The following is a 16,707-nucleotide window of genomic DNA, read 5'->3' as shown; positions in this document are numbered from 1 at the left end:
AGAAAACCCACACAGGCCCGGGGAGAACATGCAAACTCCACACAGGCAGGTCCAGGTTTGACCCGGGACCTCAGAACTGTGAGGCCAACGCTTTCCAGCTCAGCCACCTTGCCGCCACGACAACAAATGTAGAGAGAAAATAAGACAAGAGCTACACGGCGAGCAAAATAACGGAAAGGACTCAGTGGATTAGCACACACATCAGCCAGGAGAAGCCTAGAATGTCATTTTTTTTTTCCATCGGAATCAATTCACTTGATTTTGAGAGTATGATTCGATATGGGATTTTTCCTAGTGTAAAATTTGTGCTTCGGCACAATAAAGGAAAAAGACTGCAATAGGCAACAAAACAATTATCACTGAAAAAAAGAAAAAAATAGATCAGAAAGTAAGAGGGTACTATGTATTAAATAGTGAGTGGAGCTACAGGCGATTATCAAGTGGCAGAGTTATGAATCACCTTAACACTGTCGAGTAGGATGGTCCATCACAGTGAAATATGGATCTTTTTCTATTTTTTTTTTAAGGTTATAATCCCCAGGCACCTATGTGAGTGTATACAATCTGTGTGTATGTGTGGCACGATTGTACACAGTATCCCCACCCTGACAACAATCCAACACATGAAGCCTTCGGGGAAGATGCTCGTCAGTATGAATGAATGCGACCTACTGCTAGAATGCAGCCCTGAAGCGTGGATGATGTTTGTGGCTTGAAAATGAACAGCTACAACCTCAAAGGGGAACATTTGATCACGTTCCCCCCTCATTGAAATGCTGCTTTGCTGGCGACCAGCAGTACAGCTCTAATTGAACTTGTAATTAGCAGCTATAAATGAAGAATTTTAAAAGGGATGTTCCATGTTAAAAATGAATGTGAGGAGCCCCGGAGGCTCAGTAATGAGAGTCGTTCTCAACACACGCACGAGTTCATCTGAAGTTTGCCAGAACTTCAATTTAGGATCAGCAAACAGAAATATGGCTGTGACGTAATTTCACATCCAATTTGTGACTGGTGTGTTGTTTTTCATTAAAAAGGTAAAAGTCAACCCATCTTATTTGGGGGTGCAAAGAAATTAAAATACTGTAATTGAAAATGACGTTGCGGCACGGTGGGCGACTGGTTAGCACGTCTGCCTCACAGTGCTGAGGTCCAAGGTTCAAATTCGGCCTCGCCTTTGTAGAGTTCGCATGTTCTCCTTGTGCCTGTGTGGGTTTTCTCCGGGTACAGTACTCCAATTTTCTCCCCCATCTCAAAAACATGCACGCCACGTAAATTGAAGACTCTAAATTGCCCGTAAGTGCGAATGGTGGTTTGTTTTTATGTGCTCTACAATTTCTGGCAACCAGTTCAGGGTGTACCCTGCCTCCTGCAAGTTGACAGCTGGGATACCCTCCAGCATTCCTGTGACCCTTCTGAGGATAGGCGGCTAAGAAAATGCATATATATATATATATATATATATATATATATATATATATATACAGACACACATAGTTTGTCTTCCTTCATTGACAGGCTGAAGTTAATCACTCATAAGCATAAAGCATTGCAAACATGGCTTCTTGCCCACTAAGGATTTAATGTTGACCCACTGACCCAGCTGGCAGGTTCTGCCGCTCCATCCAGATGGGCAGAGGCATCGGTAACCTCCTGGAGCCTCCTGACAGGTCGCTCCTCGTCCGCAGGGGCTTCGGTCGCACTGCCTCACCACTGCGAAGAGAAAATGGACATGCACTACTGGCCTGTGTCATGGGAATGTGTCCATCAAATACATATTTTGTGTGTGCGCGCATGCGTTATACTGTACGCGCAAAACGTGTGCGGACGTGTGTTCTGAACCATGCATTACCGGTATGCGAACGCTTCACAGCCTTGAAATATTTTTCCGCTCCTGTGGTTTCTGTGCAAACGGCGCTAAATGCAATCATCTGCTGCCACCACTCATCTCCCACAGGAGGAGGAGGAGCAATTAATTGCGTCTCACTAAAAGAGCGAGATTGATGAGGATGTGACAGCTGTTAAAATGTCTTGCTTCCATCATCTCAAATATGGGTCAAGAAAGCAAAACAGAACAACTCTAATGTCTAATGTCTGTCTAGTGAGGAAAAAAAAGACATATTGGGCAATTGTCTTTCACTCCTAGCCAATAGATGGCAGTAACGGCAATTACAACTTATGAGCCAACTTCAACAAAGCAAGCTTGTTTTTCTTGTGGATATGGTCAACAAGTCTAGAGCTCGTGCACGTGACGTCTCCATTTTCACAGCGCCATATTGCCAGTCAAAAAGAGCTGCTCGACAGTGTAGGCGACATTGAACTGGAGCAGAATATTCACAATGCCTGAGATTTGTTGTGCTGTTGATCGTTACAACAGACGAAACAGATATTCAAAGAGATCATTCTATGGAACACCAGCTGAAAATAGCAGAAAATATCAATGGATTTCGGCAATTAAACGTGATGGATGGAAATACACATGACTGTGTAGCGATCACTTCATTTCAGGTAGGAATTATTCTTCTCAATCTCAAATTCCCAAGAAGTATTTATATTGCCAAGTTGGCTCATTTGAGAACAATGCGTTATAAAAATATAAAATAAACAACAGGGAGTTGTCTCCAACGTAGAGGGATGCGGAAAATAAACCATCAGTCACACAGAGGTTTACGTAGGTGAACCTGTGCCTGCAAAACACTTCTGTGTACGGGGGCTGAAGCCTATCCCAGCGGTTAGTTTTCTTTTTTAAAGACCCATTGGACTCATTTGAGAACAATGCATATTTAAAAAAAAACGTCTGTCACAGAGAGGTTTACCGAAGTTTAACGTGTGGCCGCAACACGCTTCCGCGTTCACTAGCCATCAAGCCGTCATCTTTTTTTTTTCCAATCATAGTTAATGAACGAGAGTTTGTGTAAAACCAGGGGTCATTTATTTAAATATCGGTATTTGTATTGAAAAAATCCGAGTGGCTCCATCACTATGTGGGATTTATTCTTGATTGAGAACAGAGTATTCGTATGCATCCAGACTTTTATACGCCTTCAAACTCTTCCATGTAAATCTTGACGACTTACTCACCAGATCCACGTGTAGCTCCAGTTGTCCAAGACAAACGGAAACGGGTTAACAGTCCAATTTCTTATCGCCGAAAACATCGACTTCGGCAATAAATATGGGTCCTCTATGCCAAGTGTCTCTCATTTTCCCACGTACCTTCGTTTATTATCACCTTCTAAATGTTTAACAGTATCAGACAAAACTCTGGGCATTGTGCTATAAGACGTATTTTCGCGTCGTCTCCAATCGACTTAGCATTGAGCAATACTTAGCTTGACCGGCAATATGGCCAGTCATATGACTTCGGTGACATAGGTGCACAAGCTCTATAGGGTGTAGTCCGCCTTTCGACCAATTTTAGCTGGGATAGGCTACGGCGCACCCACAACCCTTGTGAGGATAAGTGGCTTGGAAATCGACATGGTGGATCACTGCCCTCCTGATTTTAACAGTTAAAATTGTCAATAAATTGCTTTATCTGCGCTGCATCTGCACCAACATTTAATGATCTTACGTTCCTTATGTAGTTTTTTTGTTTAATTCCACCTCTACTATAGTGAAGAAAAATAGACACAAGATGTGTTCTTCCTCCCATATTCATGAGGTGAATCAACCATTTAAACCTTTTTTAAACATACACAAAAGGCATATTTCTCTCAAATAACCCATTCACCTCACATGCTCAGTGAGTGAGGCGAGTATCCTGGCCATGCAAGAACCGAAATGTTTTCATCTTTTCAGAAGTCAAATTTGATAGCTTGGGGGTGAAATGCTGCATCCACCAGTGAGGCAATAGAATTTCAATATGTCTTCGCTTTAAGTGACATGAAAACATTAACTTCTTAAGAACTGCAATTACTAGATTGTGCTGAGAAGTTGTTGACAGGGTCGGGTGTTTGTGTTTGGCGATGTGTCCAAGCGCCACAAAAATGCTTTCAATTCGCCGCCACGAGACGAGGATTAAGAGGAGACAGCCGAACGCCGCCAGCGGCGTGACGGCGAGATCGAGCCCGCTGATTGTTAATCTGATGAAAGTCGGGATCAGTGCTGGTGCATTGCATGACACATAATTTGTCTCTAAAACGAGCCAATTTCACCATGTCAATAAATATGTTGTCAAAATACATTAACACTTATGGTATTTTGATTGTGTTTGTCTTCATTTACAGTGTTTAAAACACATCCAAATGTTTTTTTAGCCTGCTTATTTCAAGTGTTCCCCGTCCTTCTCATGCAATGGACTATTCCAAGGTCTTCCTGCGCATGTGCAGATTGTGCTTGATCTAGGAAGAGGCCAGCAAAACAAACCTGTTGGCATGCTGTGAGGAAAATTCATCGACTTCTACACTCAACTGGGTTATCCCAGTACAAAATACTCCATCCATCTGTTTTCTTTGCTGCTTATCCTCACGAGGGTTGCGGGGAGTGCTGGAGCCCATCCCAGCTGTCAACGGGCAGTAGGCGGGGTACACCCTGAACTGGTTGCCAGCCAATCCCAGGGCACATAGAGACAGACAACAGTCGCACTCACAATCACACCTCGGGGCAATTTAGAGTGTCCATTTAATGTTGCATGTTTTTGGGATCTGGGAGAAAACTGCAAACATGCAAACTCCACACAGGCGGGGCTGGAATAAAACCCAGGTGCTCAGAACTGTGAGGCCAACGCTTTACCAGCTGAGTCACCACCGTATTTCTCTCCATGACTTACACCTTCTCACAGTATAATGTGTAATTTAGCATAAAACAAATCTCTGAATCCACTTCAAAATCTTTGCGTGGTGACGGATATGGAGTGGCCCATGTTTGGATGTGACGAGAACGACTAAACGACGAAATACACCTCTGGCCAGAGCATAAAGAAAGGTTCACCGTCGACTAGAGTCCAGAAATGGAATTTTATTTTCTGTGTAATGCAATCATCAAAAGGAACTTGCTAAAGTTCTGATTCTCATGAATATCTTTCTAATAAAAGCCTTCCTGTATAACCCTTTCATATTTGCATAACCCGACAAGCGTTCTCTACGGAACCTTGAACCTGTCTCCAACACACCACAATAATAATAAACCAACCGCCGCTCACGCAACTAAACAGACAGTTCCAAACAAGCACACAAGACTTTAATTAATACTGCTTGTACACATAAACCACGTCCAAGCTGTGTTGCGGCCACTCAAGCAGCGCACAAAAGCAAAACGAAACCGTCCCTGCAATCGCCTGCTTGTCTCATTCTTGTCATAATAACACGAAAAAAAATACAAATTGTTATTTTGTATACAGACTGGCGAATCCTGATGGCGAGGAGCATCAGGGATGTAGAACGTTGCTTGTTTATAGTCTCGGCTCTGACGTACGATAACTCGTGTGGTCCGACTCGTCTGCAGCCGCACACATACGCACACACACACACACACGCTTAATGACGCACATAGGCATGCGTGATCGGACCACGGCTGTGACAGCTCGCATGTTACTCCGCCAAAACACAGCTGACCTTTATTCTCGCTCCACCATGCAGACACGGAGTTTATGAGGTGTGAAGGGAAAGTGCAGCAAAGAGCACCCAGACACATCCTGGTTGTAAAAATGATGTGTCTATGTCAATTTACATTTATATGGACCTCTCATCGTTTGCACTTAGAGGTATTTATGCAAATTATTGCTGAAGTAGCCACGTAATTAACAGAGCAGCACGGTAGGACGATTGCTCTAAAAGCACTCTAAGTACGGTATACTCTATGTTCTCATTGGTCACAACTATGGCTAACCTCATCCAGTTCAGAGATTTAAAGCAGCTTCCTTCATAAAAGGCCTCTAACATTCTTATGAAGGAATATTTAAAGACTAAAGAATGATAGCATACATAACATCCACCATTCACATCCCGGTTGAAATCACTTGGTTTTGACGAGGCGGGTCTGTCTCATGCAAATGCAAAAATATGGCTTTTGTTACCATGACGGCATCCAATTCAAAAGTACATTTTTCATGATATTTGTTTATCAACTTTTCCGACGTCTTTTTACGAACAGCGAAGAATCTAGTGACTTTTGTAGTATTATTGGAGACGACTTTTCTTTTGTATGTATGTATTAATCTAGCTAAGTTAACTGAGAACAGATTCTCCTTTGCAATGCCGACCTGGCAGATGAGATGTTCAACACCCGGTTGTCTCGACTGCAAATGAACGGTGCTTGGTCAGCAGCCACCAAATGCAAATTTAACTGTATCCATCCATCCATCCATTGTCTTTGCCGCTTATCCGCATGAGGGTCGCGGGGAGTGCTGGAGCCTATCCCAGGTGTTAATGGGCAGGAGGCGGGGTACACCCTGAACTGCCTGCCAGCCAGTCGCAGGGCACATGGAGACAAACAGCCGCACTCCCAATCACACCTTGGGGCAATTTAGAGCGTCCAATTAATGTTGCATGTTTTTGGGATGTGGGAGGGAACCGGAGTTCCCAGAGAAAACCCACGCAGGCACGGGGAGAACATACAAACTCCACACAGGCAGGCAGGTCCGGGATTGAACCCTAACCTCAGAACTGTGAGGCCAACGCTTTACAGGCTGAGACACCATGCCACAATTTAAATGTAGGCAGCAATTAAAAATGACATTTTGCTCGATATCTCCCTTTTAACAATATCTTTATGACTGTGGTTGGAGTTTGCTGAGGTGTTCAAGTGTGCGCGTGTGTTGTTGCCATTCACCGTCTGCACAGGTCTTCCCCGTCCAGCCTTCGGCGCAGACGCAGCTGAAGCCCGCGGAGTCCTCCACGCAGGTGGCGCCGTTCACGCACGGCGACAGCACACACGCGTGCTCGACTGGCGAGAGGAAGGAGGAAGCCGACCAAGAATATGCGCTTTATTAGTCCCTCAGGGGTAAGTAGGATAGAAACAGGCAGATTCGACCTGGCGGTGTTATTATATACTCACAGGACACGCCATTAAATCCCGGACAAGCAATGTTCTAGTTGGCTTTTCCTGATTTTAATTTTCATTTTGCTTTCTAGCAGAAGCTTGAAGGTTTTAAGCCAATAGTAACTGCTGTTTTGAATGGTTCATAATTCTTTCCACCTTGTCATAAGGCACCATTTCCAACTGAGGCGGACCAGCACCAAAGCACGAAAATGCCACCACTGTGCTTCACTGTTGAGATGGTGGTTTGTTTCCTTTTGTGTGCATGTGTGTTGTTATTATTATTACAATTATGTCCAATCAGATCAACTTTGGTGTCATCGTACATAATAAGAAATGCAATGTGACATGAACACCTGATCCAGGTTTGACTCACCGATATCACAGTTGCGCCCCCTGAAACCTTTCTGACACTCGCACTGGTACTCGTTGGGCTCTGTGTTGGTGCAGGTCCCGCTGTTCTTACAAGGCTGGTGAGTCCCACAGTAGTTCAAATCTGAAGCACACACAAAAACACGGAGAAAAGTGGGTTTGATTTGGTTCACAAATTGCGGTAAACTCTGGTCCAAACCAGTCAGTGTTTTTCTACACGAGTCCAAGGACCAGAGGACATGGCTATTTGGACTGATTAATGGTCTAACCTCTTGTGAAGGAATGAAGACTTTTTGCGAGTACACTTTACCTGGCTGTGTGTGTGTGGTGTATGCAGCCAAACAGCAGACATCGGGGAATCTAGTTAAGTTTGAACTATGAAAAACTACAATGCACCTACTGTAGAATCCATTCATCTGTCCTTAAGGCTATCGATGACTGTAAAACTGTATGAATATTTAATTGCCCATTATATTACTACAAGTACACCACAAATTGATGGATAACTAGGTTTGAAATCAGAAGTTGACATGACAATAGTTGTTGAAATTACCGTAAAAATATTTTCAATATCTCAAAGTTAGCACGGTGACTCAACTGGTAAAGCGTTGGCCTCGCAGTTCTGAGGACCTGAGTTCGAATCCCGGCCCCGCCTGTGTGGAGTTTGTATGTTCTCCTCTTGCCTGCGTGGGTTTTTTCCGGGCACGCCGGCGTCTTCCCACATTCCAAAATCATGCAACATTAATTGGACACTCTAAATTGCCCCTAGGTGTGATTGTGAGTTCAACTGTTTGTCTCTGTGTGCCCTGCGATTGGCTGCCAACCAGTGCAGGGTGTCCCCCTGCCTGATGAAAGCTACGATAGGCTCTTGCACTCCCGTGACCCTCGCGAAGATAAGCGGCTAAGAAAATGGATGGATGGATGGATGGATGGATCACAATGTTATTTATTATGACAATTAAATATTTTTATATAGATTTTAGCATGAATAATAGAAGTTGACACACATGACTTGCTTTTCCGGGCCACATAAAGTGATGCGGTGGGAAAGACCTGGCCCCGAAGCCATAAGTTTGAAACCTGTGGTCTATTCAATATCTAGCTAGCTAGCTATCCAACAACGATAATTTCTCATGTGTAGTATGCATTTTCAATTGATTTATCTTCTGTACCGCTTATCCTCACTAGGGTCAGGGGGCGTGCTGGAGCCCTCCCCAGCTGACTGTGGGCGAGTGACATGTGTACACCCTGAACTGGTTGCTAGCCAATCACAAGGCAGATATAAACAAATAACCATTCACACCCACAGTCACACCTCTGGGCAATTTAAAGTCTCCAATTAACGCATGTTTTGGGGATGTTGGAAGACACCCGGAGAAAACCCACGCAGGCACGAGGAGAACATGCAAATGCCACACATAAGAGGTTGGATTGGAACCCGGCTCCACAGACCTGTGAAGTGGATCTGCTAACCATCATGTTGCCCTACTACACCTTTTTTTCCCGTAAAATAATTCATCCACAGTCAAGAGACCTGCCGCTGGCTGGAAGCATCTCTGGACATGAGGCTCAATAATGGCTCAAAAACAACGACTGATTCATCGAACGCTTTGGACTTACTTTTGATGGATTACCAAATCATGAAGATTTCATTTGAGTCAAGGATCATTTTTCATTCTTTGCTAATATGAGAACTCGAGTAAAAATGCGGGGTGAGGTGAAGTGGCAGGAATGTCAGTGTCATGGATTGCAAAAAAGCAATAGTGCGTGTTATGCACAGAAGGGAAATTCTAATGTTGTTGGTCAATTTTGTTTGGTGTTGCTTATTATCCTCAAGAGCATAATATACACGAGAATTTACGATAACTATTCACCCAGCTCCCCAACACCTATCACTCATCCGTCCATCACTGTAGCTATCATCCCTCCATCTATCCATCTGCAGTATCATCTGTCTATCCATTCATCCGGCACTGCTACCTTACTCTGAGTCAACACCCAGTGTAGAACATATTAACCATTTACCGCCCTTCATGTAAAGTAGTGCTTTAAATTGTTAGAAAGAAAAAAAACTTTAATCATACATTGAATATAATTACATGCACACACAATCCACACAGTGTTCTCTGTCTCAATTGTCTTCACTAGCATAAGGACCCCGCCCAAAGTTCCAGGCCCACTCCAGCCGTACCCAAGGCTATCACCTTTCTTTTGCACAATGCAACATCCCACGGGCAGAGGGGTCAGGGTCCCTAATTCCCCCTCCCACACCACAGTGAGAGGAGGTGTAACCTCAGATCATGTTGGAGGATCTTTGTAAAATTGTTTTGGGAAAGGGGGAGCAAGGTGGAGGCTTTCTTTGCAGGGGGTTATCCCGTAGAGGAGATCAGCATGAAGAGACACACCTGAGAGGTTGCGACAAGAACCACACCTTCGCAAAAACACACCATTGTTCAGCCGAGTGTGATTTGTTTGAGGATGAGGGCGCAATTATGTACTGGCTAGCAACACCTCAGGCAGCTCAGTGGTGCAGCTGTAGAAAGTTGGGCTCACACTTCTGAGGACCGGGGTTCAAATCCTGGCCTCACCTGTGTGGAGTTTGGATGTTCTGCCCGTGCCTGAGTGGGTTTTCTCCAAGCACTCCGGTTTCCTCCCACATCCCCAAAACATGCATTTACTGGAGACTCTAAATTGACCCTAGGTGTGATTGTGAGTGTGGCTGTTTTTCTGGCAACCAGTTCAGGGTGTACCCGCCTCCTGCCCGTTGACAGCTGGGATTGGATCCAGCATTCCCAAATGAAGCATGCATTTACACTGAACAAAAGCTCAGCAAGTATATAAAAATACCACTCTTATGCTCTTATTCTATTTTGAACTGAAAACTACAGTTATCTCATCCTGATCCATGTCCTAGTTTGATGTTAAACTCAAGATAAATGCAAATACAGGTATAATGCTGTAATTATTATTTTGATATAGTTGTGGTACAATCATAAAGTTCATGTTTAAAAGGAAATATTTATAAAAATAAAATAAATAATCCCACCAAAATGCCTTTTTTCTCTCTAAATACTGCATGTTTTGTGTGTGTGTACCTTTGTCACACAGCAGACCTCCCCAGTTGACATCGCACACACACTGCCAGGGTTCAGTGCAGCTCCCGTAGACGCAACCGGGGAACGTCACACACTGGTCACACAGAGGCCCGGTCCATCCGTAGTGACACCTGCGGACAAGATAGGAGAATTGGACCGGTCTCGATAGAACCCCCACAGCGACGCGCTTGTCAACCGCAGCGCCACATCCTTGCCTGACTTGGAGTTCATTATCCCATAGCTAAGTGCATGATAGCGTCAAAAAAAGAAATGGCATTTAAGGTTACTTTCTGCAGTCACCGGCCACAAAATTAGGCACAATTTAATTTGACATTTCAGAAATGATTATTAGCTATTATTAGTTTTGTAACGGCAGAATTTTGGATTCGGCTCACGTATTGGGTCTCCTGTTGTGGGTAAATAGAAAATTACGCAATGAGTGCAGGTCACTCACGTGCATTCCCCAGGTGCGGTGCAAGAACCGTGGGCCTGATGACATCCTTGCCTGCACACCGCTGCAGAAACATACACACGCACATTACAAACTAGCAAACTAGCGCAGTGCTGTCAAGACATCCAAGTTGAATTCCATCCGTCATCGCACTCGTTGCTCATAAGACTCTCATCTCAAATCATCTTTTCTCAGTGAAATGAATAGAAAGATGTTAATTCCAGCCTCCACTCCCAAAAAACAAGGTTTTATGTTTTATAACCCTTTAGCAGGCACGTTGTTTTTTGTGGCGCTATAGATCGCACACGTGACGTCACCATTTTCACGGCGCCATATTGCCAGTCAAAAAGAGCTGCTCGACAGTGTGGGGGACATTGAACTGGAGCAGAATATACACAATGCCAGAGACTTGTTGAGCTGTTGGTTGTTACAACAGACGAGACAGATATTCAAAGAGATCATTCTATGGAAGATCAGCTGAATAGACCAGAAAATATCAATGGATTTTGGCAATTCAACATGATGGATTGTGCACAACCAAAATACACACGCCTGCGTAGTGATCGCTTCACCCGAAGTATTTCCGTAGCTCATTTGAGAACGATGTGTATTTAAAAAAAAAAAAATAAACCGTCGGTCGGAGCAGAGAGGTTAACGTGTAGCCGCAATCGCTTCTGTGTACGTTCCATGGCGACGACTCTGTCCTCTTTTTTTTTTTCAATCATAGTTAATGAATGAGAGTTTGTGTAAAACCAGGGGTCATTTATTTAAATATTGGTATTTGTATTGAATACTAGCTGAAAATATCAATGGATTCCAGCAAAGGTTAACGTGTGGCTGAACACGCTTCCACATTCACAAGCTGTCTCCCTGTCACTCTGTGGGATTTATTCCTGATTGAGAACAGATCAAGCAACAAAGTACTCCTATGCGTCCAGACTTTTATACGCTTTCAAACTTTTCCGTGTAAATCTCAACGACTTACTCACCAGATCCAAGTGTAGATCCAGTTTTCCAAGACAAGCGGAAGCGAATTAACAGTCCAACTTCTTATCGGCGAAAACATCGATTTGGGCATTAAATTTGGGTCCTCTATGCCGACTTTATCTATTTTTTCCACGTACCATCATTTATGTTCACCTTCTAAATGTCTGACGGTATCGGACAAGACTCTGGGCGTCGTGCTACAAGACATATTTACGTTTCGTCTCAACGGAATTAACTTGCAACAATGCTTTGTTTGACCGGAAATATGGCGAGTCACGTGATTTTAATGACTTACGAGTAGGTGCACGAGCTCTATAACACAAATGTCAAACTCAAGGCCCGGTGGCCAGTTCCGGCCCACCACATGCTTTTATGTGGCCCCCAAAGGCAAATCCAGTGCATCAGCGTCCATGATTTTTGTTCAAATCTGTGCGAAAATTTCAAATTGTCTTATCATAAATCTTTGATTTCAAATTCCAAAACTAGTTCATAAATTTTATGTGTAAATATCATGAGGTGATGTGAAAGATTTTCTTGGTTTCACAGTCATAATGGCCCTCTGAGGGAATCTGTCACCACAGTGTGGCCTGTGCCAAAAATGAGTTTGACACCCCTGGTCTATAACATTGCACTTGTTAAAAACACACATTAATACATATTTAGATCAAATGAAAGAAAGAAACATTTCCCACATTTTTTTCTTCAGTTCAATGCACATTGCGGTGCTCCTTCTGTTGTGCACACATTGGCCAGTTGGGGGCAGAATAATACAGGTTTACAGATATACACGGGAACAGACGGTCACTCCTCAGTCAGACGCAGTAATATTAGTCATTTTTAGTTGAGGATAGAGTACATATCCTGGTGATTATCATATCGGCCTACAAGTGTTGTATCACTCCTCCTTAGTATTGTTATTACACCCCAATTTCAATGCCATTCATTAGCCTCTCGATGGGATTTTGCACTGTTTGTTAGCATTAAGTGAAACAGACTTTCCCAAGGCAAAGCTATGTTGCGATTTGAAAAACACAATATTATTCTCTTTAAAACAATTGTAATTTGGCACTTTGTATAACCACATTTAAAAAAGAAACTGCTACACCAGGTCCCAAAACGCCCTTCAAATTCATCACAATGATGCGTTCAAGGGGGGAACACCCGGGTTACTTTTTCAGACTTCCTGCCTGTGCGTGGTCCAATCAGCAACCCGCTGAGGAGGAAGGTTGATGGGGCGAGGCAAGGGCGGGGTGCTCATGGCTGCAGGATGTCCTGAAACTATCTGCATTTTTTCCCCCCAAGGTTTCCACTTTGGTTTCCTTCATTCCATTTGAGCCGTTGCGACACAGAGGCAAGGGCTTGGTGGTCACAGAGTTCATATCCAGCAGATGAGTCACACACAATAAGCTACTCAAATGCAAATGCCTTATTTTCAGTCATGCTTTTTGAGCTAGGAAAAATGGTAACTCGTTCATTCACGTAGGCGACATACCAGATATAATGTACAGTGCTTAACAATAAGCTTTACATTAATATTAGACCCTCTGTCATAAAAGCAAAATGTGATATCCAGCATCATGGAAATGTTTAAATATTGGTCATCTCTGGAACCGTGTACTCATTACAATGAGCAACAAATCCCCCCCATGTCCATTTAGGGGCAAATCTGGATAGAAGCAAATGATATTGGGTAATTAATGTTGATGTAATGTAATTTGTAAAAAAATAGTATTTTCAATAAAAGTCAACCAAATTTAATCAAATATAGAATTTTTAGAAATGTAAAAGAAAAACTTACTTTGGGGATTTTGTATTTTTGTATTTAACATTTAAAAATGTTATCTTAAATCTTATTATATGTTTTTTTGCTTCACCATAAATTTTTGTTATTATTCGTGTAAATTTGCTTGCATAATGGACATACACAGTGTTAACCATTTTTTTAGGAAATAAAATACAAATAAATTAGACTTTCATGTTTTTTTTAATTAATTACAATTCGTCAATGGTAAATTTTGTTAATCAATCACTGGTGTAACAAGATTTAGATTCCTGGTAGCTCTGATGCTTGAATGAGTTGGTTTCGGAGTCTTTCTTTCCAACGATATATTAAAATAAATTAATTATTTGTGGATTGGTGTACCAGCTGACCTTCTTTGCACTCGGGTCCCGTCCAGCCTTCTATGCAGACCTTGGAACCGTTGGGATCGCAGTTGAAGTGTCCAAAGAAGTCGTCACGGGTCCGGCAGAGCTTGTTGCAGTGGGGCCCGAAGTAATTGGAGTCACAGCGAAAACGGAGGCGGTACTCAAGGCTGAAGTAGCGGCCGTGGTGGCGGTACGCCTGCCACTGCTCTCCGGGATTCAACATGGAGGAGAGAAGAACACGTTCGATCAGCTGATCTGCGGAAGCAGAGGAGAAGAAAACACACCCCTTTAAGCTTTGCAAAAATACTCTACATATTGAATATTTGGGTATATTACAACCCATTATCTGTGGGGAGTGTGGTGCGAAAGGTAAGCAGATTTGGATCCCTGTCCGGTGTGTCCCTGTCCAAGATACTGAACCCATATTGCCTCTGAAGGAATGCCGTTGGATGCTTGTGATGATCGGAGGGGCCGTAGGCGCAGTGGCAGCCATGCGTTCGTCACACTGCCCTATGAGAGCTATGGCTGCACAAGTATCTTAACAACACCAGGGTGTGATTGAAGAGAGTGAATAAATGCATGATATTATAACGTGTCTTTGAGCACCTAGCAAAGTACTATACAATAATTGCTCGTTTTTTACGGTTAATGGGGATCAGAACCCCACTGCGAAATGTGGATTACTGAGAAGTGGAACCTATATGGCCTCTAATAATAAGTAAGTTTCTTTCGGCTTGACCCTTTAGGGGTCGCCGCAGCGTGTCATCTCAGATGAACGCACATATATGTTTGGCACAATTTTTACGCCGGATGCCCTTCCTGACGCAACCCTTCTCAGGGATAATTTTTAAAAAAGCGCTTCTGGGGTGAGATTGTATGTGGTCATGTCTGGTCTGGATCTGTTTGGCGAAATAGTTACATGTTGCTTGGGGTTACAGGATGCTGGATTCAGACAAGAGCAATAATTGATATAGTGTAGATCGAAATGAAAGTCGCAAGTGGAATTTAGCTCAGCCGAATGGAGTAAAAGCTGTTTCTTCTTCACAAATATTCAAGTAAAATTAATGTTCCTTGAAGTGCCACCGACATGCATATATACATTTCATTATCGATATTGTTATGAAAATAACATTATTCACTTCAATGTCTATACGAATAAAATAAATATGACCGAAGAGCATGTCATCCATGCGCAAAGTTGCAGAAGTCTCATTCGACATCCAAGTGGTAGCCATATTGCCTGCAACGTCATCAGCAGATCTTACACCGGGACATTCGCCAATGAAAACACGAAGAAGCACTTGCTATGGGAGAGGGACAACAGAGATTTTCGGATTTTTCCGACGCCCCCTTCTGACACGGATGCTCTTTTCGAAGAAGAGAACATCTCACAATTGACTGAAGTGACCGGGGCAATATTACCCTATCGTTTCGAGCCATATTTAGACGATATGCGGATCACTTCTAACTAACAACAGACTCAACAACAGTATGTCTGACAGTATGTAGCATACTCAGGAGGACCCATCCTGGGTGAAGTAACTATTTCAGGGGTGGCCTGACACCCGTTGTCGTGGGGGGAGGGGGGGGGTTCCTTCCTCCTCCCACACATCCTCAAACTACCTCCCCGCCTGATCCACCTCCGCGGCGGGGATTAATAACGCAGATGGCAGCGGGCCCCCCAACTATTATTTTTTTTAATAGCTCTATACACACCTACCTGTGATTTGGAATCCACAAAGCTCTCATCCTTTGCACCTGTGCAATCCATTTTTCATGACGATCTTTTGGTCTTTTAGAACTGTGTGAAGAGTGAATCCATCCTCCCGAGTGTTCAAGCAATATCCAGCAATACAACGGGACAGCATTTTGGCTAATACGCAGGGAAAAAACAGCTACTTTGCCGCCGATAAAACTGGTATAAACACACGAACCCGCCAGTGTAGTCGTCTGGAAAAAAATCACTTCCTGCTTCTTCTGCAAAACGAATGCCTCAAGAGGATTTTCATGGCGTATATGGATTTTTATATCTTGAGATACAAAAATATATATACGACAACATCATGACGTGTGGTGAAAAAAACGGATGAATCCATTTGGGCTGCCTTTTTTTTATTCAAAACGTACTAAAAATCATGCTTGACGTGTCGGTGGCTCTTTAAGTACATGTAACAGAATAAATGTAGCACACTACTACACACCTCTGCAATAACGTAGCGCAATGTGGGGCTTGATCTGACATTGCTCCACTTGCCTTTGAGCTGCTTATTAAATCACTTGTGATGAAAAGTTGAACCCAATTTAAATAGACCTTTGCATAATAACACCGGCGCTATCTCGTTCAAAGTCATTGTGTCCTCCAAGTACTTAATGTCTTTTCACTATATATCGCCAAGGGCAGTTTGAGGGGTACAGCCAGTAATCTTCTTGGATTAAACGGCGGTCCTGCCTCGCTTGCAGGACGGCCCGTGTACGGCCGGCTGCACAGCGGCAGAATGCGGAGCTGTCAAGACCTTCGAATGGAGGTGGATGGTCGTGACAAGGAGACGAGAAGAACGGCGGGGGAAAGTCAACGCGAGAAACCCCTCATTATCTACGCTATCTTTTGGGGGGATGAATCTACGCTAGATCCACTGGCACAACGAGGAGAAGGAGGATGGTGGGGTGGAAGCGGAAGGA

The 16,707-nt window shown here is 43.5% G+C and overlaps 1 protein-coding gene across 1 annotated transcript in view; it reads right to left on the bottom strand.

Annotated features, from left to right (window-relative positions):
• Positions 1 to 16,707, bottom strand: part of LOC133504881 (protein jagged-2) — a 47,500-nt gene that overhangs the window by 5,149 nt on the left and 25,644 nt on the right. The window contains exons 4-9 of the mRNA XM_061827584.1: positions 14,035 to 14,283; positions 10,900 to 10,960; positions 10,446 to 10,576; positions 7,355 to 7,474; positions 6,772 to 6,885; positions 1,600 to 1,713 (exon numbers count right to left, since the gene is read on the bottom strand). Of these exons, the coding sequence (XP_061683568.1) occupies positions 1,600 to 1,713; positions 6,772 to 6,885; positions 7,355 to 7,474; positions 10,446 to 10,576; positions 10,900 to 10,960; positions 14,035 to 14,283 (789 nt within the window). The remainder of the gene's footprint in view (positions 1 to 1,599; positions 1,714 to 6,771; positions 6,886 to 7,354; positions 7,475 to 10,445; positions 10,577 to 10,899; positions 10,961 to 14,034; positions 14,284 to 16,707) is intronic.

This window comes from Syngnathoides biaculeatus, chromosome 8, assembly GCF_019802595.1.
Source record: "Syngnathoides biaculeatus isolate LvHL_M chromosome 8, ASM1980259v1, whole genome shotgun sequence".
NCBI classification, from domain to species: Eukaryota; Metazoa; Chordata; class Actinopteri; order Syngnathiformes; family Syngnathidae; genus Syngnathoides; species Syngnathoides biaculeatus.
Note: the sequence above shows the minus strand (reverse complement) of the source record. Positions and strands in the feature narration are given on the sequence as shown.